This window comes from Conger conger, chromosome 7 (genome assembly GCF_963514075.1).
Source record: "Conger conger chromosome 7, fConCon1.1, whole genome shotgun sequence".
NCBI lineage: Eukaryota > Metazoa > Chordata > Actinopteri > Anguilliformes > Congridae > Conger > Conger conger.
The window spans coordinates 46,527,465-46,554,446 of NC_083766.1; the positions used below are offsets into that span (position 1 = coordinate 46,527,465).

General features: G+C 43.5%; 1 protein-coding gene across 1 annotated transcript; it reads right to left on the reverse strand.

Moving 5' to 3' along the window:
* Positions 1-3,120: 3,120 nt before the first annotated feature.
* vps37d (VPS37D subunit of ESCRT-I) lies at positions 3,121-26,636 on the reverse strand. Its single transcript, XM_061250189.1, has 4 exons — positions 26,338-26,636; positions 15,926-16,097; positions 6,380-6,462; positions 3,121-4,093 (listed from the first exon to the last, which is right to left on the reverse strand). Exons 1-4 carry the CDS (start codon positions 26,458-26,460, stop codon positions 3,587-3,589), a joined length of 885 nt encoding a protein of 294 aa, XP_061106173.1. The 5' UTR covers positions 26,461-26,636; the 3' UTR covers positions 3,121-3,586.
* Positions 26,637-26,982: the final 346 nt, after the last annotated feature.

Here is a 26,982-nt window from a genome sequence, read left to right on the forward strand (position 1 = left end):
TACTGACAGAGGGGAAAATTGCCAAACTCAAGCCACAAGTGACAACAGCAGCTGTTGACATTGATGTAACTGAAGTCTGACTCAGGGGGAACCAAAAGCTTATTGCCCCACAAAGCCTCCAGTGTCTCTCTTTTTCCTTCTGTCAAGCTAGCATCTTCACTCCTGGGGTTAATTAGGGTGATGAGCTGGACCAGAAGCTGGACCCATTGAAGACTGAGAAAATGCAACAATAGATGCCTGTTTCCAATAGATATACACTCAGTGAGCACTTTATTGGGCATTTATTAGGCTTATTTTTTAGACTTTTTTTGTAGCCTATCCACTGAGAGGTTTGGTGCGTTTTGTGTTTGATGCTCTTCTGCATACCACTGTTGTAATGTGTGGTTATTTGCGTTACTCTCACTGTCCTGTCTGTTCTTTCCTGTTTTTCACACCATTCTCTGCAAACTCTAGAGACTGTTGTGCATGAAAATCCCAGGAGATCAGCAGTTTCTGAGATACTTAAACCAACCTGTCTGGCACCAACAATCATTCCACGGTCAAAGTCACTTATATCTCATTCTGATATTTGGTCTGAAAAACAGCTGAACCTCTTGACCATGTGTATATTACACATTTTTCTACATGTTCATAGATGATTATAGTTGATAAATAATAGATGTTTTTCTAATCTATCCTTTTCGGTCAACATTGTTATTCATTATTTCTATGTGCATTCATTCTGTAAAAATTGTTAATAATTTAATAATTTAATAATAATTCATCTACTACTACTACTGCTACTGCTTCCAGCCACAAGCATATCTCATACTCATTGTTGCATCATTTGTACACACTAAGATTAGTTTTTTTTTATTTTAATTATGGACTTTAAATCTATGTCATAGTGTTGATCCAATTATATGTCCATAAATTATTGTACAATAATGTAATATTGCATGGACAGTACAATGGTTTTCACATCACCCAGAATTAGACATAACATGTGCGTGCAACCAGACGTTCTAACCGATTTTTCCCCCCAATGATAGTGCACTTTGGTTTATCATAGCACATAACAGGGTCATTCATAGTTCAGCATCCCTGTAGCCATACGAACTGACATTTCCACAAAGACATTCCGTGACACTATGCCGCGAGGACTAGCCACAAGACCATTTCCCTCAGCATGCAACTTTATCTGTCACATCCATTTGCGCTGTGATGCTGCAATATGATAGTCGTACAAGTAGACAGAAGAAAATAGCAGGAATGGAATATAACATTCGCTTCTACAACTAATCAGACCGATGTGGCTTAATTAGGCTCCATATGCCACTTTATCCAAAATAATAGTCGTTTTTCCCCACTTCCATTCTGTGCATCCAGATCATATTGCAGCAGTAATTTATTCGATTTTATATTTAATTGAGGCTATCAATAAAAGCCACAAAAACATTTTGCCCGCTTACTGTTGCAGGCCAAACATGTACATATAAGGCTGCACACATTTGTATGTGCTATTGAAACTAAACTATTCGGCATATTTGCATTGAATTCTAGTGCTGGCATAAACTACTTTATCTAGGTAATGGGAGGCATCGCTGCAGCAAAAACACCCGCAATTTACGTGCTAGCCTTGTATTGATCAAACAGATTGGTGTGCAGTAACACACTTGTAACATAACACAAATGTGAGATAAATATATGTGAACACGAAGCACAACGACTGGCTCCCTCTGATGCATAGTCTGAAGTGAAGAATTTGGGTGTCTTGCTGATTCAGTAGCAAAATATGGCCTGTTTAAGCAAAGGATTATGAGACGCTTTGTTTGACTAGCGCATTCAATAAAAACCATGCGTGCCGTGACAGAGCCCTTGATGGGTAAGGCAGGAGCGGAGCGGTCGAGATCAGGCTCACCTCGGTGCCAGCCGCGTCTGATCCACCGAGAGAGCCTGTGGCGGATTCCCTTTGGCTGGAGGGCCTGCGTTGGGTCTGAAGTTGGCTGGGAACGGCCTCACCTGTCAGCGCAGCGGCGGTTCCCCTGCCCGCCGGACTCTTCCTCTGAGCACAGCTTGCACTGTTAAATTCTGCTGGACATCTACTGCGGCTCACCGTGCCAAGTCGCGGAATATTAATTTAGCAAAATGAAGTATACTGGCTAAACAGCACGGACGCTAGCCTACATAGCAGAATAATTAGCCAGTAGCTATTATCCACCCACCTCCATTGTTGTCTACTATTTTTTTCTACTCAGGACGAAACAGTCGAAAGTGGACGGAATTACAATCGCTCCCAAGCCTATGTAGTTAATGCAGGGAGTGTCTCAGGCGGTACATGCGGTGGCAAATAAAAGCAAGAGACGAGACGGCACATGACACTAATGAGCAGAAAACAGCGAAGCTCACGATTTTACTCACACAGCCTGATACCACACCGAATCAAAACATCTCGCGAATCTCAAACGGGCCTTCACACAGAAGGGGAATCATTAAAAATATAATGTATATATCTCACCATTGTGGAGAAAAGTAAAACAAATAAAAAAGATGTGGGCTACATATTTTAGTTTTGGAATACAGCTTTCATTTCTCATTTAGCAGTAAAAAACACGATTTATAAGCTTGCAAATAGGATCCTTGTAAACAAGAAAATCATTCGCCGATGTGACTTCTCAAAAGCACCCACATGCATACGGACACGCAGAGTTTTGTAGCCGTCTAGGTTTATTTGTGAAGCTGATCGGCATCACCAGGGGAATTATACTGACCCTTGAAAAACTCATTCCTATTCGGGACAGCATCCAAAGCCAATAGCCGTGTTCCAAATCCACAGACTCAGCTATATTATTAATAATTAAAATCCCAATGATAACATTATATTTGTGAAGCCTTAACAAACACATTTTTCCAGTGTATATGTGCCAGCTGTACAAATAACTATCGGACCAGCTGTACTCGATATGTTCTTATAAATACTATGTGAGGCAAATTTGATGAAAACACTTTGATCTTGTTGATATTTTCCTATTTGAATACTTATGACCATGGCGGCACAGATACAGTAGGATATCGCAGTGTGTATAGTGTAGTCGCACACTCCAGTTGCAACTACTGCAGAATTAAATACAGCATAATTCATTTTTGGGTTCATGATAAACACCATGATTTGGACTTTATTAATTAATCGACACCAAAAACAAAACAAATGAGCCATTTATAAAACCCCGCTGCTTTCAGACACATCAACAGACAGGGGACCCTCTGTGTGGAACTACAGATCCCAGCTGGCCTGTGTGATCTCCATTAGCCTCTGTGGTGCCACTTTGGGCCTGGTATAGCCTAGCTGCCACCACCAGTCCTTTCCAGGAAAATAAAACAACAACAAGAATTATGTCCCTTGTTCCCTCTTGACTGGCACGTTTGTAGCTACATTTGTGGGACTTTATGGCTTCTGTTGAACTCCCTTTTGAGAATGTTAATATGCCTTATGGGCAGTTGGGATGACCAAAATGAAAAGGCCACGGGCAGTGTGTGTTCTGTGTGAACTCTGCGACATGTAGCAGGCCTCATTTGTTCCAAGTCCCAAAGAAGCGAGGCAGTAGCATTATCGAAATGGAGGCTCCGGCTGGTGGTGGTTTGGCCTGTAGAGTTGCTGTAATCGCATGGGCCTGGTCGGCCACCCAGGAAGCTGTCCGATCACTCTGAGGCCCACCGGCTGGCCGGGGCCAGAGAGCGGAGCACTAGGCCCCAAAGCGTGGGCCTGGCCCATGTGGGGGTCCAGGGGAGGTAGGCTGGCTCCGTGGGGGGGAGCGGGGGCGGAGGGGTGGGGGTAGTGTGGCAGGATGATGGCGGGGGTTAGGCCGTAGCGGAGCTGGAAGACGCGGGGAGGCCCCTGGGCGACGAAACCATTTGGGCGTGCCTCCTGCTGCTCTGCTTTCTTCTCCTCCTCTGCTTTTTTGTGCTTCCTGAGGAGGTTGCGCTCGGGCCTGTTGAACTCCTGGATCTTCTCGGCCTGAGCACGGCGGATGTGGTACACCCTCCTGGAGGTCTGGAAGGACTCCAGAAAGCCCTCCAGGGGAACCTGGCCTTCCATGAACCTCTCCAGGAGATCCTGTAAAGCAGGCCAACAAATGAACAGGTATGAAGACAGCAGAAGCCCTCACCGTACTGAGACAACAGTTTCACGCGACCGTTTAAGAGGCTTCGGTGTACATTTTAGAGCAGTTCTCCCTGTTACTTGAATTATTTACATTATGGTGACAGTGCACATTACATCTGTTAAAAGTTATAAACATGGCAGACAGAAGTAGAAAAACAGGGCCTAGGTGCAGCGCACCGTCATTTCTTCTTGAACGCAGATGCCGTTGCTCACGTTAGTCGAAGGGATGTGCTGTTGATTGTTTGGCTTCCAGGAGGAAATCCCAAGGGGGATACGCAGCTCCGCCACGCGAAGTAAACCGCGCGCGCACCAGCGCTATGAAATATACATTAGTCCAGGATTTCCAGTCAAGTCCGATGAACCCGAGCTGGGTCAAGGGGAGCAGGTGGGAGCCCCTGTTCTGTCCCACTTTGGGGGAGTGAATAATTAATGACGCCTGCGTTTTTAGCCGCAACACATCGACTGCCGCTCGAGTGGTTCGGGAGCCCACCGGGAAGCCATAAATTAAGCGCAGCAGACAGAGGCCACCTGTCTTAATGTTCAGCATACTAGCGGGCAGTCATTGCCCTTTTCTCGCTCACTTTTTCCCGTCTAAGCAAATAAAAATACTGTACCATACAGCGAGCAGATGCTATACAAATGTGACATAACCAACCAGCCAGTATTTTACCCATGGCAGTCACGTTGCAATTTGGCAATTTAAATACAGAGCCGATAAAAATATGAATGCATTGTGAGAAGTACCACATGCAGAGCGGTGTGCGTGGTTGAATTAAAGGGTCCGATTATAATGGCAAGTCTGACCAAATCCATTTATGTAAAGAAACAAACGTATTGCGGCAACGTCTATAGAGGGACCCCTGTCAAATCAGTACTCAGCTCAGGACAGCGAACAGAACAGCTCCACTGTGGGGGAGGGGAGCGGGAAGCAGGGGGAGGGGTGCAGCGATTAATCAGGTCTCTGCAGCTTTACGAATCCTCCGATAAAAGGCGGCGCAAGGTGGAGGAAACGTCACTTATTTACGGCTGCACCCCAGGCAGCCTCCATAAATAGACCTAATGAGGCCTGCAGGGCGGGGCAGATGAAAAACAACGTCTTTGATTCACCCCCCCCCCCCCCCCATGTCTTCTCTCTGCTACCTCACCCCCCTTCCTAATACACCTACGCTCACTTCCTAACGGCGGTCGGCCCATGAATGCCTGCTCACACTGTGACACGACGAGAGATCCAATCAATTGAGCTCCAGTCAGATACAACATGGCATTGAAAACCAGATATGTAGATATGTACAGACGTGCATTTTGCCATTTTCTGGTTTTCTGAAAGTGCCCAATGCACGCTTTTTTTAATTCACAAAGAGCACTTTCCACTCAGGAGCACTTACAGCATGCTTAAATGCATGTTCTGCTAAATGTGTGAGCAGATTATCATATAATCAAACACAAGTAGGTATTATTGCATGTTTCTATCCAATTACTCCTGCATGTTTGCTTTCAGTGTTCTCTGCATGTTGAATTTACTTTAATTTAATGTTTTACGCTTTGTTTCAAAAGATTTCACGCACACTTTCGTTTTTTGCCAAGGTAACCTCTGATGCATGCGTGTTTGACTGCATGGTATGCACATCATAGAGGGAATTATTTGTAAATGTGCAATAAGGATAATTGCGTATATGGAATAGTCGGTAGATGAGCAGTTCAATGGACTGTGCAATGTCGATTAAATGTGGTACATCTGTGTGTGTGTGTGTGTGTGTGTGTGTGGAGCTTGGAAAGCTCCATTACACCTCATTCTCATTTCAACGCATGAGCTGCCAATTGACTTAACCATTGATTACAGTTCTTGGTGAAAAACACACATGCATTGCTGGTCTTGTCTTTCATTCTCTTGATGATCAATAAAACTAGTAAATGAATGCAATATTGGTATTTCAGGTTAAAGGTTGACATTTCTGACATATATTCCGAGATTTGTGCTAATTCCCCTTTGCTTTAAAGACAATACTGAGGGGCATGCTATTGCCTGTAGTCTTAACAGCTTTCCTGCATTTGCAGTGATTCGGGGCACTGAATTCTTTCTAGAGAATAATGTTGTTAAAGCATTAAAAGATTCAGCATCTATGGAGGTGTCCAGGATAGGATCACCAATAACTGTATCTTATTAATATATTTTACATTACTCATTTGAATATTCTGTGTGCTGTAGCTCACGCAGCTAATCCAAAGCAAAGAATTTACCTCCGATTCCTCCTCCGCACGGGCGACCTCTTCCTGGAGAAGGTTCTGGGCAGTCTGGGGGCTATGCTTCTCAGTGTTGGCTTCTGGATAAAAAGAGAAGAACATGATATTTTTAGATATGTTGACTTTAGCTGCCATGGTACAGCAGTGCCAAACAACAACTACAATATTAACTACAATTTGTTTCGGGACCAAATACAAGTGATGCACCTTTCTACATTCACACAATATTTTTTTTTACATTTCAGCAACCAATACACTTTAAATGTTGATTTAGAAAAAAGAAACCAAAGAAGCGTGTAGATTGTGCTTGTACGAAAGTTTGTACTGAACAGAGCCAAGACGTCGATAGCGAGCTCCTGGCATTTGAAATGGACCCGCAGCCGTAAGAGGGAACGTCTGAACAGAGCACTGAACACAGCTGGAAAGTGATGTCATACTCCACATGACCCTTGGGACCATTACTACGGGCTGAGGGAGCATGCCGTCTGAGGGCATTCCTCTCGACCGCGAAAAATTACCAAAAAACACTCCTCTCTCTAGAGGAGTTGCTCTATCAACTAGAAAGGTTCCACAGCACGGCAAGCTCCACAAAATGGTTGTAGTGCGAGCAAGTTGCCTGGGGGCAGGGTAAGGAAGCAATCACTTTCCATTAGCTCAGGCCAGCTGCGCGAAAGGAACCCTGCCCCTCCAAGAGCGGCCCTGCCGTAGCTATGGAAACGTGCGTCATTATGCTAATGTGCGCATGCACGCCCGTGCATGTGCAGGGCAGCTGGCCGCTATGGGACCCACTTCAGGAGCACTACGGGGCAACAGAAGGTCAGGCAGTAACACGGTTGCCGCTCCAGTGAAGGCGGCCGTGGATGTTGGGTTTCCACCAACGCTGTCAGGGCTGTGAAGTGGCCGGGTCTGCCCCCGCAGGGGCATGCATCATCTGCCAGCAGCGCATTCATAATTAGGCCTTTCACTGCCTTTCTGGTTGGTTTGTATTGTGCTTTATTCTCTGAGCAGAACACGCTTTCACCGTATTGGAAAATGCAGAAATGTTTTTTCCAATATCACTGCATTTGGCTGACTGACTGTATAGATTGGGGCACAGAGCAAGGTAATTGATTTTACAATGAAACAACCTTCTTTAGATTCTGGTCAGATGAGACTACTGAATTCACACAATTTTGCCAAAAATTAGTATGTCATATATTGTTTATACGGCACTAAATATGTGTGATGTTTTACACAAAAATACCGTTGAACAGTATGAAACCTGACAGAACCTTATAATTCCAAGGTCACAAAAACACTGTTGGCCACAAACAATCCAACACTGCATTTAGTATCAGTTTTACAAAACACTTTGCATGTGCCGAGTACCATTCACCCGCGTGCTGGTGTTTAATTTTTGCCACCCAATCTGCACCTAGGACAACACAGGGCGCAGTGGGAGGTGACTGACAGCCCGAACAAACACGTTGGAAACAGCTGTGAGTGACCTACATTTGGGAGAAGAAACAATTCGGCCACCCCGGGGACAAAAGCACCACAAATAGGCCGCTCTCTTCGGAGGAAAGGGTGGGCGGCGAGGAGGGGGAAAATCTGCGGTCACCTTCTGCCACAGCTGTGGAGACCTGCATCCGTCTGCAGTGGCAGAAAATGCCAACGACTCCACAAAATCAAGCCTGCATGAGCCGAGGGAGGGAGGAAACCACACTGAAAGAACACCGCAGCCCACAGTACAGTCCAGCAATGAAGAACAAAAAAGCAACAGAGCATCTACTGTGATCAGGCCTCTAATGAATTCAGATTTGGCCGAGGGGCATTTTCAGACATTTCAGATGAAGGCGGGTGGGAGGTTTTACTGACTGAGCAATAACGACAACACATATAGAATACTGATTATCTTGCCGGACTTGGCTTGGTTATTATCTTGGGTAATTTTGAAAATGTTCTACCCTGCTGAGAAACAGCTAGGTTGCTAGGTTGCTGGTTGACCAGTTCATGGTTTGACCAGCTCAAGCCATGCTTTGAAACTGTAATTTTGTCATTTCAAGCTCGTCATAGCTGGATTTTACCAGGGTTGGCAGGCAAACATAGTACATGGGTGACTCTGAGGAACCCTGGGAGACAGGGATCAGCAACTCATGATCCTCGAGGGCTGAGAACTGCTAGTTTTCCACTCTCCCTTTGCCTGAGAGTCAGGTTGTAAGACAGCCTGACCAATACTACTACTACTACTACTACTACTACAGTCCCGAAAAGGTCCTGCATAAGAACAACAGGAAGTGTCCAGCCGAACAGCTGTCAATGATGACTGAATGATAACAAACTACTCCTACTTTGCCTCTTACGGAGAAAATGGCTTTGAGACGGGACACCACTTTCATGTGTGTACATTTTGCACTGATAAGACCAACCCGGGCAAGATCAGCACCATACTAGGGCTAGGCTATATATCGCAACGATAATTATCAAATGTTTTTCAAGCGCAGTAACGATCATTGTTGCCTTTCTTTCATCTTTTCTTTCTTAGTACCTGATACAGCGGTAAACCACCAATGTGAATTGCCTCTGAGGAGAAAACATGTGGGTGTTGATAAGGCAGCCATTGAGACTTTGAAGCTTCACTCAGCTCGAAAGTTTGGATGTTTACTGCAGCATCAGGTATAATACAGAAAAATATGAAAAGAAGGGCAATACACCACATGATGGCAATGATGGTTATTGCCCAGCCTTACATCAAAAACCTTACAATTAAAAAAAGAATTTACGTGGGAGAGGCCGAGAGCAGAAAAACATGTTCTAGTGAGACATGAGTCATAAATATATTCTATGAATTATGAAGTGTTATCTCAGCCTGGGGCGGCAGTATCCTCATCGCAGGCTGGGTTACCCACAGCAGTGGTCGCCCTGGGATTCCAAAGTTTAGGTGTGTTCATAGTGCACAGAATCTCTCCACAAATGAGGTCAGATGAGATGACTAACAAAGACTTCACTAGCCACAAGCTGAAATGCACTGACACTCAGAGATCACCCCTCCTCCACCCCCCACATCCCACATCCCATGTACATACACGTACACACAGGCGTTCACACATGCTAGAGCACTTCCTGTAAAAAATGTGGTTGTTCTAATAGAAAAAAAATACAACAAGCACCGACTGCTTTACTGTTGCCAGAGAAAGCTTTTTCAGAGATAATAATGCCAAACCATTGTAAGGGTAATTCTGATTCTTAAGAATTGATTCTTAATTGACAATGTGTGTTAACATAAAGACAATCACATGATTACAAATAACCTTTTAGTGTTAATCCTTATTACTATTAGACCACTATCTGAATTAAGTGCCTTCTAGGAGTATTTCTCTGTCTCTCTCCCAGCAGACAGACAGCCTTTGACCTTAATGTCTTTGCTTCTCAGCTAGCACATTCTGGTTTTACAGCAAGGTCAACAAGGGGTGTTCAGAAGACAAAATACTGATAAATGTTCGTGGCAGGGGTTAGGGAAAAATGCCCTTTTTAACATTTCACAGGTGAGCATCGTCTGATGAAACAGATCCCAGTAAAATCAATGATAGCTATACTTGAGTTTAACTTTCGTATTTATTTGCAAAGAAATAAAAGTGAGAAAGCTTACTGGCTTTCTGATTTGAATCAGACATAGTTAGACTCTTATACACACTTTTCCAGAAGGGGGGGCTTTACAAAAACAAAAAGACATGAAGCTGGCCATGAACATTTATAAGTAGTTTTTCTTCTGAATACCTCTTGTTGACCTTGCTGTAAAACCAGAATGTGCTAGCTGAGAAGCAAAGACATTAAGGTCAAACACTGTCTGTCTGCTGGGGGACAGAGAAAGACTCCTAGTAAGCACTTAATTCAGAAAGTGGTCTAATAGTAATAAACATTGTCAATTAAGAATCAATTAAGAAAATTACCCTTACACCAGCTTCATGTCTTTTTGTTTTGGTAAAGCCCCCCCTTCTGGAAAAGTGTGCATAACTATGTCTTACTATGTCTGATTCAAATCAGAAAGCCAGTAAGCTTTCTCACTTTCTGTCATTTCTTTGCAAATAAATACGAAAGTTAATTCAAGTATAGCTATTTTTATTTTTACTGGGATCTGTTTCATCAGATGATGCTCACCTGTGAAATGTTAAAAAGGGCATTTTTCCCGAACACCATGCACATATTTAATCAACACATTTGGCGGTGTGGGTCCACATTGACTCAAGAGCAGTCGTCTGGCAGTCAGAGGGTTGTCGGTTCGATCCCGCCCTGGGTGTGTCGAAGTGTCCCTGAGCAAGACAACTAACCTAACTGCTCCCGACAAGCTGGTGGGTACCTTGCATAGCAGCCTATCAGTGTTGGTGTGTGAGTGTGTGTGAATGGGTGAATGAGAAGCATCAATTTACAGTGCTTTGGATAAAGGCGCTATATAAATGCAGACCATTTACATTTTCCCAAGGATTCTTTAGCCTTTTTGACATCTCTCACATGTGATACATTTCACATTCACAGTCATTGTGCATTTTGGCTGAGTTCCACCAGAAAAACAAGTTTGGCAGACCATCTTTAAATAAAAGAAAAGAAAATTGCAGAAGATTGGGCAGAAAGAGCAAGCCCCTGCAACCCCATTTCTGCAAACCGCCGGTGTCCTTTTCCCCCAAACGCGAAGAGACAAAGAAAGGATACGGAAACCGCACGGGTGGGCCCCAGGCAGCGAGCGGGAGTCTCGTTCAGACACGGCCCGGCTTTCGGCTCCGCGTCCCGCTCCCCTTCCATCCGCGGCGGGAACCGCGTCTACGCGCCTCTTCAAAACAAACGCGAGGTCGTGGGAGACGTATACAGCGCGGAATCTGACACTTCTCAACGAGATGTAAGAAACCTGTGAGCACGCAGCCAATGTCTTACGGCGACTGTCTGCACATTCTTCATGAAGCACTTTCTATTACGCACCCCCAGCACACATTCGCAATTCCTTTATGGCCTGGAATATGACACGCATCAAAGGCAGCGTATAACCCTGCTGCGGTTTCAGACGCAGTAAAGACGGGTGGTTGGACGTGACAGGTATTCTGATATCAATCTCCCATATGGCTACCATACCATTGTTTTAATGTTTATTAGCACTCATAAATCTTGCAATCTGTTAAAGTATATGCACTGCTCCACACTGAGAATATAAATGAAAACACATTGCACAGACTGGAGATACAGTACATGACTGCACAGTCTTTCTTTATTTGATTTACTCAGTACGATCCATAAGTTGTTTAAGGTTCTAGATAACTTTACTAAAATTTGTTTATATAAGGGTTCACCATCATCCAATGAATGTGCAGTTTGAAAATCGAATTATTTTTGCCTTTCAAACTAAAATTCACACTTATTTAACTGTATCTCTGCTTCCAAGAAAGAGATCATTAGTAATCATTTCACATAATATTGACTTTCTGAATATATTCTAATTTATAAAAATACAGAAATGTTCTGTTCTTCATAACTCAGTTTTCAGTAACAAGTCTACCCAGAAGCCAAAATGCGGAATATGAAATAATAATATTTTCCAATTAAATTTGATGTATTTGTCATAAAAAGTAGTTTGTCATGCATAGACGATGTAAAGTACATAATGCAGTCATGTATTTAGAATGCATGATCTCTTCCTAACCAAGTTTTAAGTTTGATAAATTACCTTTATTTTGATACACATTAGAAAATATCTAAATGTCCAATTTTTTCAATTACTGTGTACTACTTTTCCCACGAGGGTAAGCCCTGGCCTGTCCTACATTAGTCATCTTACTCCCAGAGGGCAGAGGACAGAAAAGAAAAGCACAAGGGTCCTCATTCTCACACTGACTGGTTAAGCCCAGTCTTAGGAACCCCAGCTGGAGTTCAATAGCCTTAATCCCACTTTGATAACTATCCCCCACCAGCCAAGACACCCACACATACACACAGCACAGGAAACATGTTCCCTGTTAATTACCAACTCTCCCACCGGTAAAATACTCTTACACACACACACACACACACACACACACACAGTTTGGCTGCAGATTTGTCTGAGCTGTGTATCTGTGGGAAGTAATTGAAACCAAGTGCTTCACGCTTTAAAGAGAGGGAGGGACTCGGTTCCTCTCAGGGTTTTCTCTGCATGTTTGCTCTCCCTATGGCCCGGATCCCCCCACCCACGGACCTCCATTGTCAGGGCTCCATATGATGACGCTCGGCCTCTCTCACTCTCTCCCTCTCTCTCTGCCTCTCTGTCTCTCCCTCCCTCTCCCTCCACAGGGGGTAGCTCTTCCTGTCTCCCAGCTCGGGAAGGGGACAACAAGCAGAGGGATGAACTGCTGGTTTTCATGCACCTGGCTTCCCGGCCTTTCACTTCCAACTTCCAACTTGCTAAAACATGTTTTGACACAACGCATGTCATGTTTTCAACTCTTATTAGCAGTCACGTGGAAAGATTATGAGCCATTACCATGCAGTGAATTTGCTGGTCTCGGGTGGGGGCTGGGGAAGATGGAGTACATCTACAAGGCAAAGAAGGCCATCTGACTGGTCATGTGCCTTCAAGAAAAATAATGTTGAATTGAGGTGTATTGAATTGTAGAGTGTGCGGCCTTCAGTGTGGAAGCTTGTAACTCCCAACTTGCCGGCTTGTAATGCTCCCTCTCCTTGGCTGAGGGATGCTTGTCAGACAGGAACTTCCTCTGTGTGGTCCGAGGCCATGGTTCCGACCTTGGAAGCACTGTGGGCCTGGAGAGTTTCGGAGCTAATATCCTCCATCTCTCAACGAGCGCAGTTACGCAATGCAAAGTCAGCAGGGACGCAACCCCCCCCCCCCCCCCCTACCCGACACCCCCTCCAACTTAACCCTCCAGCTGTGGAATTCAGCCTTTTTTTCACCTTCTTTTTGGCCTAATGAGAATCAGATGTTGGCGAATGACGGAACTCCCCCGCCCATCCTGCCTGACGTGGCGGCGAAGGTTACCCGGACACGGAGGCAGGAAGGGTAGCGTCCCGCCCTCCATCCATCATGGAACGACGACAGCGGAGGGGGCTGCTCCTCTTCGCGGAATTTCCATGCGGAGATGATCCCGGCATACCACCGGCAATTGGAATTACCATTACAGAGCCCAGTTCTGCTGGAGCGCTTAAGGGAACTATCAGATTTCCAACGTCGTGCTTCAGTTATTCTGGAGACCAAGCTTCCCGACCCTGTCTGGCAAACGTCGACGGCTGAACCGCGGGATGCCATTCAGCGAAACGTTGGCCTAGCTGCCTCCAGGCGCAATTACAACCAAGTGACTTAAGGGGGGGGCACGTTTCAAGAAACTCTTGAATTCTGCAATCCTACACAACCCTTGTCATTTGTTCCCCCCAAACAAGCTCTTTAAAGTGCATTTGTTATGTCGGCTAGACTATGTAGCAGCAGGGAGGGGGGGGCGATAGTCAACAAATAATTCATATCTTGGCACACATGTGGGAAGGGCCAAGAGAGTATCCCCCTTCCTTTTGCTCCCCCTCAGATTGGAAGCACACACTAATGCACCTGGGAGGTTTAAAGCTAATGTGAGGTGATGTACCATTCTGCACTCCCCGCATTTCCCTACCCTAAATCATTCATGCACGTAGTACCAAGCCAGGGGTGTTAAAGGTCCATATGGAGTTCAGTCCGGGGTTTCTGTTTCAGCAACAGCGGAACCCCGCATTCCTGCGTCCACCTTTCTGGTCCCCGGAGGACGAGCCGATTCTCTGCGTCCAATAAAGAGAGCTTTTGTTTTTCCAGCCAACGCGAAGGGCCAGAAGAGGAGGGAGCCAGCAGCCAATGGCGTGGTTCGCACACTCGCTCTCCGTTTCCTCACCGCTGTCCAAGCCTGTGCTCTTCAAGAAAATCTGACATTGCGGTTCTTAGCATTTTTGTACGTATGCTAAATCTTCCTGTACTAATTCATTTATTAGACAGCCTAATTGATGGTAACCGACTACTCCCTGAGAGCAATGGGTTTCTGAAACCCAATGAAACACACCATGAGAACAGAGGCGACCTCCAGTGCTGTCCAGAAAGGAACAGGGAGGAACACAGAAATATCCAGCCTGGCTGTCCAAACCAAATAACAATGGAAAGCTGCTCCTTTAACGTCTTGCATCTGTTTGGGAAACTGAAACCCGACCGAGTTCCCACCGGTTCCCACCGGTTCCCCCTTCAAACGACTGCCGGTGGGTTATTCCTGGCCACTGTTGAAAGCAGACGGGAAGGCCAGGTGAAAACCTCTCATCCTCGTCTCGTCCCAACGGGATATCAAAGCAGGGCTAAGGCCACTGCCATCGTGTCCGATTTGGGGTGTGGTCCAAGGCTGGATTTAACCTGAGCCAAGTTCGCTTGTGCGGTTTCAGAAGAGCTCACTGCCGACAATAATAATAATAAGTTATTTCGCTGATGCTCTTTTCCAAAACGACAAAGTTGAATAGACTAAGCACGGGACAATCCCCCCCTAGAGGAGTGTCGGACAAAGGGCCTTGCTCAACAGCTATCCTGATCTTATCGTGGATATAACAGGGCTTGAACCAACAACCTTCCGGGTCCCAGTCATGTACCTTAGCCGCTAGGCGACAGGCTGCCCCTAACAATAACAAGAGCAGAGGTCACAGTGCTGCGGACTACTCTGTCCCCATAAACAAGATGCAAAGGCCGTGTTGTTATGGAACATTAATTCTTGGCGGAGTGGAGATATCACTGCCAGGGCCACACGCCCTGGAGGGTTTGGATGCTATTCTTATACACACGGCGACATTATGACTAAAAAGAAAAATGGCTCAGCTCAAAGAAACCATTCAGGCTTTTTTTCTGTTTGTAAATCAACGCTCTGCATGATTCTGTTATTGGCATAGAGAAAGCAATGCAGACTGCTCCTAAAGCAATGGTGCCCAAACATGTGCTATGGAGGGCCAGGAGTATGCAGGGTTTCACAAAATAACACGCCTTCAACCTGAGAGTAGGGAACCAATGTTGGGTTCATGTGTTTTTGGAAATCCAAAAGTCGTAATTACCAGTGGGAAACTCTTTTTTTTGATGATTAAATTAGAGTTTTGGAGCCGTTTAGCCATGTCAAGCTAAGACAAAAAATTATATATACAGCTATAACTATTTTATAGTGTTCTTTGTTAGCATTTAAGATTCGTATTTTCATATATTGTTTAATTCTTAGTTGTCACACGTGATATGCATACCTTCACCGGTTATATCTTACAAGCTAACCTTTAACGCAAAGCCAGTGGTTACAGCTTATTGCAAACCAAGTAACTCATGTCAACAAAGCAGTCTATCCGTGAAAATATTGTTTATACATAGTTCTCATGTTTCAGCAAGCCCAAATGCGCGAGATGAAATCAGCAGATGAAGCGATCGGACGGAATGAAAACCTGGCCCATGGCACATGATTGGGCACCAATTCCAGCCGATTCAAGTTGTTATCTGAGATTCTCAGTCTGCTTATGGTCCAGTGCTGGGGTCAAAGCTTTAAGGAGACGTGGACTTACCGAGCTGGCTCTGCTTCTCCCTGCAGGCTGCGTTCAGCCTCTCCAGCTCCTTGTACTTCTCGGCCAGCTGCAGCTTCCCGTTCTGCAGGCGCGGCCGTCGGGCAAGGCTCTCCTCGGCCAGGCTCCGGTTAGAGGTCAGAAGGGTCTCCCTGTCCACCTGCAGATCCTGGAACTGGACACAATGACAGTTGTTTGCCTCAAAGCGCTGTGCTGTCAGTGTAGTTTACAGCGCGGTGGACGTGACCGATGCTGACCGTTTACAGTGTGTGCGTTCCGGGACATTTATAATTCTGCCCCGTGTTGTGTGTATTAAGAGCAGGTCAGAGGTGGAACATCCACGTTCAGAAAGTCAAATTCCTCCCCAGTATTTTGCCGCAGTCATCTGGGTTTGCTAATTAGCGAAATTCTTCAGCCTGGTGGTGGAACTAATTGGTGAACTCAGCTGGAGTTAATGGGTGGAAGAAACACATGGCAGGACTTTGACTTTCTGACACCTGGACTTCTGCAGAAAAGTATGCAGGCTGAAAAAACAAAGACCTGTTACATTAGCAACTTGAAAGCGCACAATGTTACAGGCCGGCAGCAATGCAGAACATTGTTTGTACCACTCGATTTGCTTCGTGAGATTCCCATATCCTTCCTGCATGGAGATTAAGCATTCCTGCTATCCACCACAGGTTCGGCTCAAGTTCACACAACACACAGAACAGAAAAGCAGAAACGAACAACAGCTTTCAGGCAGCCCTGTACTCGAGGTCAAATCACAAAAGCCAGGAAATGCCAGTGCGTTCAGGGCTTGAATGGCTGGCGAGTTGTGAGATTCATCAGGCATCTTGAAAACTGATGTCTGTGGCGGGGGACGGGTGAGGGAAATGTATGTGTGTGTACATGTGCCTGTATGTGAGTGTGTGAGTGTTTGAATGTGTGAGTGCTGGGTGGGGGGTGCAGTAGAAAATAGCAGGCTGCCCTCAACATGTGTTATAAATGGAATTCCACAGCCAATAATGCCAGAAATATTTTTCCATCTCCCGGGAAAATTTCCACCCATCAGGTCATGAGCAAGCAAGCAGGCCACTGCTGTTTGGGGGTTCGTTGCCATGGCGAATAAGGGTCCTGAGAATGAAAGGGCTGCAGAGTCACACAGAGCCAAAAAACTGAGCAAGCAACAAGTCCACAATCTAAAAGAGCAGGGGTGTGTGGCTAAAGTGCAACCACTTCTTAAAATGCCCAGTGACAACACATCTACCCATGAAACCAGGACCTAATTCTATTTCATATGTAATGACTAACTATGCAAGAAAAACAGACCTGAAATTTTAATTATTCAGTTAATGTTTGATTTTGGTTGGTTCCATTGAAACAAAGTAGCTACAGTATCTTTCACACACTCAGCATTTTGAGTTTATCTCAGTAATCATATTGTTTATTTTTTGTGCATTGCCCATCAGAGGTGCCAGTAATTCTGTAGCCCACTATACGTAATATCTACACTGTACTGAGCTTGTCTGGTGTACTGGAACCTATGAAATTGGCTCAGCTGCACCAGGTAAGATTAATGGAGTGCAGAAATGTACTTGAATCCAAAACAATTAAGTATATGATCACAGGCAACTTGTTGCTATTAGGCAGTAAGGGTGAATTTCTGTCTGGGCATCAGCCAAGCTCTTCCCCTTGGCTGGGGTGGCATATCCTGCGGTTATGGCACCCATTCAATTTAACTGCAGATGACTCAGCACTGCTGAGATTATGCACAATTCATTAATTCCTAGATCAGGCTATATAATTTTAACAAAACCCCAAAACTCAAGGCAAAGTCAGCCAGTCATTTAACTGTCCATACCACAAGCAAGTACACAGTACACAGAAACACCACACACCAGGACACAACCAGCCAAAGATATACAAACCCCTACTTAAAAGAATAAATTCAACATTTGCACTGCAATGGAGGAGGAACAGAGTACAATGATGGAGTTTGTACGTTGTGATTTAATTGTGCTTAGATTAGGAGAGATCTGTCAAATAAATTGGTCAAGGAAAAACAATATGCAGCTGAAGATGGTGACAACATATGTGTCATTTGGACAGGGGAGTGCTTGAGGTCTGTTCAGAGGTGAAACTGGTCCTAATGCAACCTCTAGTCAGGGCGCTGCAAGTTGCAATATAATGATAATGAACAATTTGTTACTTTTATCCAAAGCAACTTACAGTTAATAAGAGTAACCCTGGAGCAACGCGGGGCTAAATAACTGTGCTATGCAGCAGTACGGATCGTATGGTGTGAAGCACTAACAACCAACCTTCCCGGTCCCAGTCCCAGTCATGGTCCCACTAGGCTACAGGCTGGCCCCCTATTACAATACAAAGTACAATGAGAAAAAGAAATGCAAGATGAATCGTTTCTTGCCAAGCACTGACGGCCCCTCACAATGAGGGGAAAAAAACTGTCCCCACAAGACATTTTTCAGCCAGAGACAGAGAGCCCCAACCAAAAACCTTGCATAATAATGCATCCAGTCGCACAGTCCGAGCATCGACTTAAAACCACAGACCAAAATGTTGACTTTGCAAGCAACTGTCTGAAGCCAGATATCATCAAATTTAGCATGCTTCATAAAGTCTTTTTTCTTACCAAAATGAAAAGATGAATGCTGGAGCAAGTTTATAACTGTTGCTTTATGGTTTCAAGCCTGTGGATACAGCAAATCCAAGCAATACTGTCCACAGCGTGGACCAGAAGAGATGTAACGCTTTGTTTGCCCAAGGGATTCTGATCTTAGTCTATATTTCCTCCACAAACCAAAAATCAGCGAGAGACAGATTTTCTCCACCGGGCAAACTGTGGCTCACTTTCTTTATATAATTTGCACTAAATGAAAGCCCATTCTCCATGAACTTCAACATACTTCCAGAGACACAAAGCCTGGGTGATTGGATCTGCTTTAGATGAATGAATCAATCTAAAGAGAACCAAAGGAAATCCTGCTTCCACAAAGCACAGAAGAACATTGTGTGAAGCAAAGGTCTTTAATGTCTATGTCAAAACTACAAAGATGTGAGAAAGGTTCTCTTTTGTTACAATTTTAATAACACTTTTCAATTGCTACATGTCCAATAATGTACCCAACATTCCATCCAATAAGGCCCATCACAATCAGGATTTCACCATGGTTTCCGAAAAGTAATTTTCTTGGGGAAAATCTTTTTTTCTTTTGCTGGTTGACTCAGAACATGTCCAGAATTTGAAAAGGTCTCCTGCAATGGGCAGGAACAGTGTTTTTTATCCCCATAAAGTTTTCATTTTCTGATATAGACAGGCAGATAAAACTGCACATTAAGGGGAAAAGGATTCATGGGTTTCTTCTGAAGAGAAAGTGGTTTCCTCTAAAAAGATCTGTTAAATAATTTAATCCTTTTGTTATCTAGGGGAAGCACCGTTTTCTGAGCAAGGCTGAGTGCTGCATCTGGATTTTAATTAATGCTTAACCAACTCAAAGCTTAATTTTACCAGGAAAGGGAAATTTCATACTTAAAACTACAAGTATGTCACCACTCATGAGGATCCGAGCACTTCCATGTAATACAAATAATTAAACATTTACAATTTCATTCATACATTGTTCACACTCATGTTAATATTCATTCATCACCAGTAAAGGGGTTTGATATTTCATGAAAAATATTAACAGTTAAATATACAATATTCTGTCTGATTATTTCAGAATTAATGTGAAAATGCATTCCAGGTTTTGCCAACTTCAGGAGGTCTTAAAGACAAGCTGAAACAGAACAACACAACGTATACGCGATTGAAACTGATCTTTTGGGGGGGGATTTATGGAGGGCAGGGAGTCGACTTGACTGACCTTAAATGGGTAGGGGAAGCAGAGACATAACCTATGACTCTGGGGGGTGGGAGAATATGCACTGCTGCATGAAAGGATATTGATTGTAAGGGAAAATTGATAGACATTTGATCTAAATACATGCCCGTTGGTACACGATAATGAATCTCGTAAAATCTTGTTTTCCAGGAGGTGGAAGGGAAAAAACTTGTACTACAATTTTATAAATTTTTTGAATATATACTTTTAAGATGTGTCCGTATAGATATGAAGAATTTACTAAATTGAAGAAAAAGTTCATTTTGTTTTTAATAATGCCAAACATAAGACTGTGGCATAGTTGCCAACACAACACATTTACAAACCCAACTGGAAGACATGGAGTGATTGAAATGATTGGTAGTAGCCTAAAATACATCAGAAAAGTCAGCATTTGCTGAATTATTTCAGGAGTACAACTGTATAGGCATAGGTATATTACGCACATATACTGTATGTGAACAAGTGAGACAAGATCAATTTTAAATAGCTGGGCTTAACCCCTACAATAAAGACTACAATTTCTTCATTCAAGTGGAACAGAGAAAATAATTATTCCATATTCTCACCTCACTATTTGATTCATACCAAAATGCTTCAGCCTATTGTTGTGGTGCTGCAAAAACTTCACACATGCATCCTGTTTGTCAATGTATTAATTCATTTTGATTTATTGATTGCCCTTGTGTATGCTTGTGGTACACATCCAGAATGTCTTTGATTCCATTTATGCTCATGGAGCCACTGTGCTGTCATGAATTCTAGATTACTTATGTATGGATGTGCTGTTGATATTTTTGTTTGTTTTATCATTTTTATGCTCTCAGTTGCTTTCATGTTTTCCTCTGTGCAGTTTTTTTTTTATATATATAAGGAGGCTTGCGAAGATAATTTTCCCATCAGGGAAAATGAAGAATTCATTTAACTGCACTGAACTGGAAATAATGCAGCGGGCTCATTTGCCAGGAGTGTGTTCTGTCTTCAAATGTTAAAGAGGCATCGCTCTGCTATTTTTTGAGAGGCTGTTTTTCACAAGAATACTGCAGTGCAGACAGGTCAAATATGCAATTGATTTGGATTCAAATGCTGAGCTTCTCTTGTTTATTGGAACCCATGAAATACTCTCAAAAACGGCAAACACCGTCGTCTGGTCCTGCTGGTTGGCTCACTTGCACCAGGCAAAATCAATCAAGTGGAAAAGTATTTGAATCCAAAAAAATTAAGCTATGTATTTGACCCAGGTCTGCTGCACTGCACTTTGTATTTTGCACCACGACAGTCGAGTGTGAGGTCAGATGAAATAACAGTAGAAGGCAGTTTCTTGTCCTCCCATCCTATCCCATCCAGAAAACAGAAATGGCTGCCAGATTCAACAACTTGCCCCAAATCTGTACAGGAAACTACACATCCAAATCTTAGGTACTTTTGGTAAACGAGCCATCTTCATGGACATGACAAGTGCATATTAGAAAGATTTGTGAGTTTGGAGGACGACTTGCTCTAATAATCTGGGAAATACTCTATGGTTCTCACAGTAAGAAAAAAAAAACTGAAGGGATATCTTACCAATGGGAATTCAAGTTATCCTGTATTGCATCAGACAATAAGTGAACAATATAACTGACAATATTGGACTTGTTCGTGAGAGGGGACGACATTTATTCTGCACTGAATTAGCAGTTTTTCTCAGATTACACATTCTGATCCAGTTCCCAGCCTGTTCCTTGTGGATCATTCTGACAGTCTGGATATCTGAGAAGACATTGATGCTAAAAACCACTAAAAAAGAAATGACTTAAATGAATCAAACACAAGGTTGTATGCGCTGTAAGATTTTTGTGTTAAACATTGTTACAAGACCATTGTAAATCCCTTCCTATCATTGAAAAAGGCTCACTGACATGTTGATACACCCTCTGCCTGTGTTTACAGTCCTTAAATCTGGGTTTCAAAATATACAGTTGACGGATCAACACTGTACCAAAATATTGCACAGCTATACAATAAATCAAGCTCATTGGTTGAAAATTGGTTGGGGCGGAGGGGGTAACAAGGTACATGGAAGAATATCATGGCTACAAGAATGAATATTCCTACTTGCAGCTAAAAACAGATGTAAACTTAGCTTTCCCTCCTGCCCTGATGGTCTTTCACAACATGGAATATAATGACTGCTCTTAACCCGAGAAAACATAACCATGTCTTCATTTGGCTAGAGCTTTTGAATTCGCAAGAAAGAATTGATCTAATTTCAGCTGTCTCTCTGGGAAAATTGTGGTTGAGAAACATCTGACATTGAGATGCATCAATGGCTTGGCTGTTCACTGAAGTACATCAAATCTGCTCCTGCCATGTGTTACTCCATAAGCAGTTACTGTATGACAAACAATGATAGGTCCACTCAGCAGAATTTTTCACAGTAAGACCAAATTGCTCTGTATTGTGTTTGTCTAAAACGATTAAACCGTGACAGCTCTTGTGTGCCAAGGGAGATGTTTTCAGTCTTTTCACCCATTATCGTGTTGCTCGATATGCTCATGTATCGTTCCAAAGGCTTTGGTTCTAGACAGGGGACATCTAGAATTTCTATTCATTGTTTTAACCAAATGAAGCAAATTCAGTTAGCCAAAATGCTCTTAGGCCTCATTATGAGTGACGCTAGTCACTGAAATTAACATAGTGCTGTTGAATATCCACCAAAAATAAGATACTTTCCAAGTTGTTCCTCAGTTAAGGCAAGGACAAAAATGTACTTGAGATACTGAATCTTGCAACAGCTGATCATTTGGCGAATATTTCAGACCTGAGTTTGTTCTGCACTATAATCAGAGCACAATGCAAGGGTTGGGACACGACTTGTCACCACCCACGTGGGCGTTTCAAAGGGCAAAGAATCTTTCCAATGATCCAAATGAATCAGCATGGATTATAACCTCTGGATAACACTTATGCTAATTCTGTTCTAAATGTGCGCTTAAGGCATTAAATGCATTCAGAAAAGAAACTTGCCTTTCTAAGAAATGGTACCATTTACACATGCTGTTGATACATGCCAGCTTGCTTTAAGTATCCTGCTCTGTCAATTTTAAATGAGACGGATGAAATATTTAAACATTGCTGGTACATTCTGCAAGAATGAGGACAATAATGTTAAGGTTATAATGTTATGGCTATAATGTTTAGTTATGGACATGGTTTGGCTTTTCCTATTATACTTTGCAGTAAGATGACAGATATGTCCTCTCCAGTAGACCTGTTAGCTTAAATTCAGCATCTGGTTCTGTTCCCCAGCATTCCACAGTGAGAACTAGGGAAGTCTGTATCCGTACAATGCAGTATAATGCTGTACTAACAGACCCGGTACAAGGGCTGTGTGTTGCCTGTGATGTAAACCATACAGCTGTCTTGAGCTCAGTCAGAAAAGACTAGACCACTTCCTTGCCAGCATTCTGCAGTGAAAATCCATACTGCACTCCATACTGCTGGTACCTGGCAGCTTAACTCTTTTAAATGTCTTCCACATTTGTGGTTCCATAAGGAACACTTACAGTGCAATCCGAGCAGCTGCATAAGATTCTCTGGAATTTCAAACACTTGGCCTGAAGTCTTAGAAAAGACTACTTTCAGCCCCAAGCAGCTACTCAGCTATTCATTTCCTGTGACTGGGGGGGGGTTGACACTATGCATTGTGGTCAAGAACAAATACCGTTCATACGTTGCAATTCCGATTTGCTTACAATTCCCCTAAACAGGATGTGAAGATGAACCACTTCCTGTCCCGACTGCCCCTACCTCCGTTTATTGAGCACATGTTTTCAAACTCCTTGAGGTTCTTTTTTTTTTTTGGGTCTTGAGGAACTGCTCTTCATAAACCATGACAAAAACTGTTTACGTAAAACGACAAACATTTGGGTATCCTCTGTGACACAACCTGGACCTGGAAGCAGTGTGTTCAAGGAAGAGAGCTTTGACACGTACATAGACCATTTATATTCAGCCTCCACATGCGCAGATGTAGTACGTGGGAACTGATTTTCCCCACACGCACTGTATTTTCTCGTCATCTGCCAAGACTTGAAGAGCATGAAGCACAGAACACTGCAAGATGTGCAATGGGGCCACAGGCATTCGAACGGATAATAGCTTGTTCTCCATTTTTATTGGAATCTATCAACCCGCAGGAACTGATTTGAGTCTTCCAGAGAGAGCCAAATAAATTTTGCCCACATCGGAAAGGGTTTGGGGGGGGGGATGGTGGATGGGAGGCGGTACCGGGAGCAGTGAGCTGAGGGAATAATTTAGTCGTTTGGAAATAAGCGGGCGTTAGCATCCAGATGACTGTAATTGAATCTGCTCCGTCAGCAGACACGGAGGTTCAGTCCTGTCGCATCCTGCGTGGCAGGTCGAGGCTGATGACCGCCGCCGCGCAACAGCATTTCATTAAACCCCCCCCTTGCCGAATTACCCGTCTGGTGCTCCCAACATGGGAGAACACTCCTTAGTAAAAAAAAATTCTCTCTACACTTTCCCTGGGAGTCCAGCTGCGGCGCTACGTGCAACCAGCTCCAGGAAACACCAAAGCCTCTGGCCCGCTGGTCCGTGCCCCTGTGTGCCGGATCCCTGATTAATTGATAACAGGCCCAGTGACTGTATGGAGAGCGGCTGATGCAAGTGCCCCCAGTACATTAATCTAATCATTGTTACAACGACACCCTGTGTAGAGATGACCTCCGCGACTCCAAAAGGAATGCTCATGCGCACAGCCTGTGGTCTCCACAACTCTGCAGGCCAGAGATTACTCACAAAGACCTCAACTACCACCGCACCATCACGTGACATTCATACACACAGTTGCACAACCAGGCTTATTAGTTACCAACTGGAGGCATGATTAGCTGGATATGTAAATGTAAATGGAATTCTCTCTCCATTGCTTAAATTTACATTAGCAGTTGAAACAGGTTTTTTTCTTTCTTTTTTTAACTTATTTATTTATTTTACACTGGAACTATTTTCCTGACAGACAGTCTAGAATGGAAAAAGGCATTTAACAAATAAACTGCCAACAGTGATCTAAAGCTTAGGGTTTTGCTGCATGCACAGAGACAGTACAGGGAGGCACTGTAAAGATATCAATGTTAGGTTAGACAGGAAATTGCTCCAGCTAGACACAGCCCCACTGTGCACCCACAGGATCCATGAAAGTCGGCTTCTAATTTACCACCATACATTCCCACGTCTGAACAGCAAAGTCTGCTTCTAAATAAGCATCTACTTAGGTAACGTTTGTCTGAATCAATCCCCACAGCAGCGATGCAAATTTCAAATCTCTTGCCAAGTTTTCTACTCGGACTCACACACGAGCAGTCCCAGATGAGCAACAATTTTCTCTCTGTCCAAGAAGGAACAGCATACCTGATTAGGTTTGACAAGAACCCATTCATCATTCAACATATGACACCAGAAATGTATTTGAGACTGTATGCAACAACATTCACTGTACTGGGAAGGGGATGCAAAAATTGTGTAACTGTTACAATACATCTTCAATTGTCTGCATGCTTCTAATGAAAATTAGTGTTGCCATTTCTGGTCGGACAAGCTTTCTTTGAATTCCCTCAATTGCCAATGGACATTCAATAAATGAGCATGTAAGCGTCTATAACGAGTTGAAAATCGGATATCTAACAAGGGTGAATGTACGGTTGTTAAGAAATAAAATCTAACACGTCTAAGATAATTAAGGATAGCATCAGGTTTTGGCAAATTTAAAGACAACGATACAAAAATGTTCACTGCTGTCAAGATCTTAACCTGGCACTGTGATGATGTGGTTATATCTTTGATCAATGCAGGGCTCAGAGCTACAGTTGCCTCTTCAAGTTTGCAAATAACCTGAGCACCTGCTGCTGCCTGAAAGATGGTAATTTAGACAGAACAAGACACGACCTATACACATTTACAGCCGTGCTTGTGTGCGTACATGTGAGCGAGATACATTTGTCAGCAATGCGCGTGTTAAAAATCCCCATGCATTATCATATTCTGCAAGACCGTAACACATACCAATCAGCTATTTGAAGCACAATAAATAATTTGTAAACGTAAAACATTGTCATTCCGCGTGTGATTTTACCTTTACATCATTTGGCTCTGAAATATAACGATGCTGCATAAAATAGCTAAAACGTTCGTCTTCGCTATCGTGATGTACAGTTTTTTCCGTAGAAACATTCTGTAAGTATCAGTTTTGCCTACCCCGGCTAGGAAATCTAGACGAAAACATTCCTAAGGACTGCTGGAATTGGGAGCACGTTCAACAATGATGCAAGCTTAGCTAGCTAGCCTTCCAGCTAGCTAACTACGAATATGAGGGCAAAACTAGCTAGTTAACAGAATTAAAGTACCTAATTCGAGCCAATGCTAGCTTCCAACAAAGTACATTCATCCGGTTAGCCACTCGTAGTATACACGTAGCCCGATACAAATACAGAATAACATGGTAATACGGGGGAAAAAAGTAGTAACCTTTTCACTGAGTCTGACGATCTGGTCCATTTTTTCTTCATCTTTTAAAAGCTCTCGCAGCTCACTCGTGTTCAGGACCCTAAACCCATCTGGGGTAGAGTTCGGGTCCCGATTGTGGGACATTCTGATATTTTACGGACGGTTCAGACGACTCTGCGCACAAGCTTGTCCGATTTCATCCTGGTCACTGACAATTGTGTGCATAGCCTGAAATGAGAATTGTGTTGAAGCAGACCGCGAAGTGAGAATGGCACGCCGCTGTTGGTGGAGACAATGCGAGTTGCAGTGACACACCACGTTTACTGAATGTAATGCCACTAATAGCCGCGCGGAGGCATAGTAATATTAACTTGCAGAAAACGTCATGTACTGTACTAAAGTCGCTTTAGCAAGAGCTTAAGGGTGTCTGGCTGAACCAAAGTCAAATCAGAAAGCCTGAAATTGATTATTATCAAATTTTTATTACGTAAAAATCCCCTGTGAAACATGATAGAAATGTAATTTTGCTACCCAACATGAATCAAATATAAAGTAGGCTATGTCAGCCATGAAATACGTTCTATTTTATTTAACAACATTTTAACGACGAATTAATGTATTAATAAAATGAAATACTGAAGCACAAATGATATTATTAGATAATTG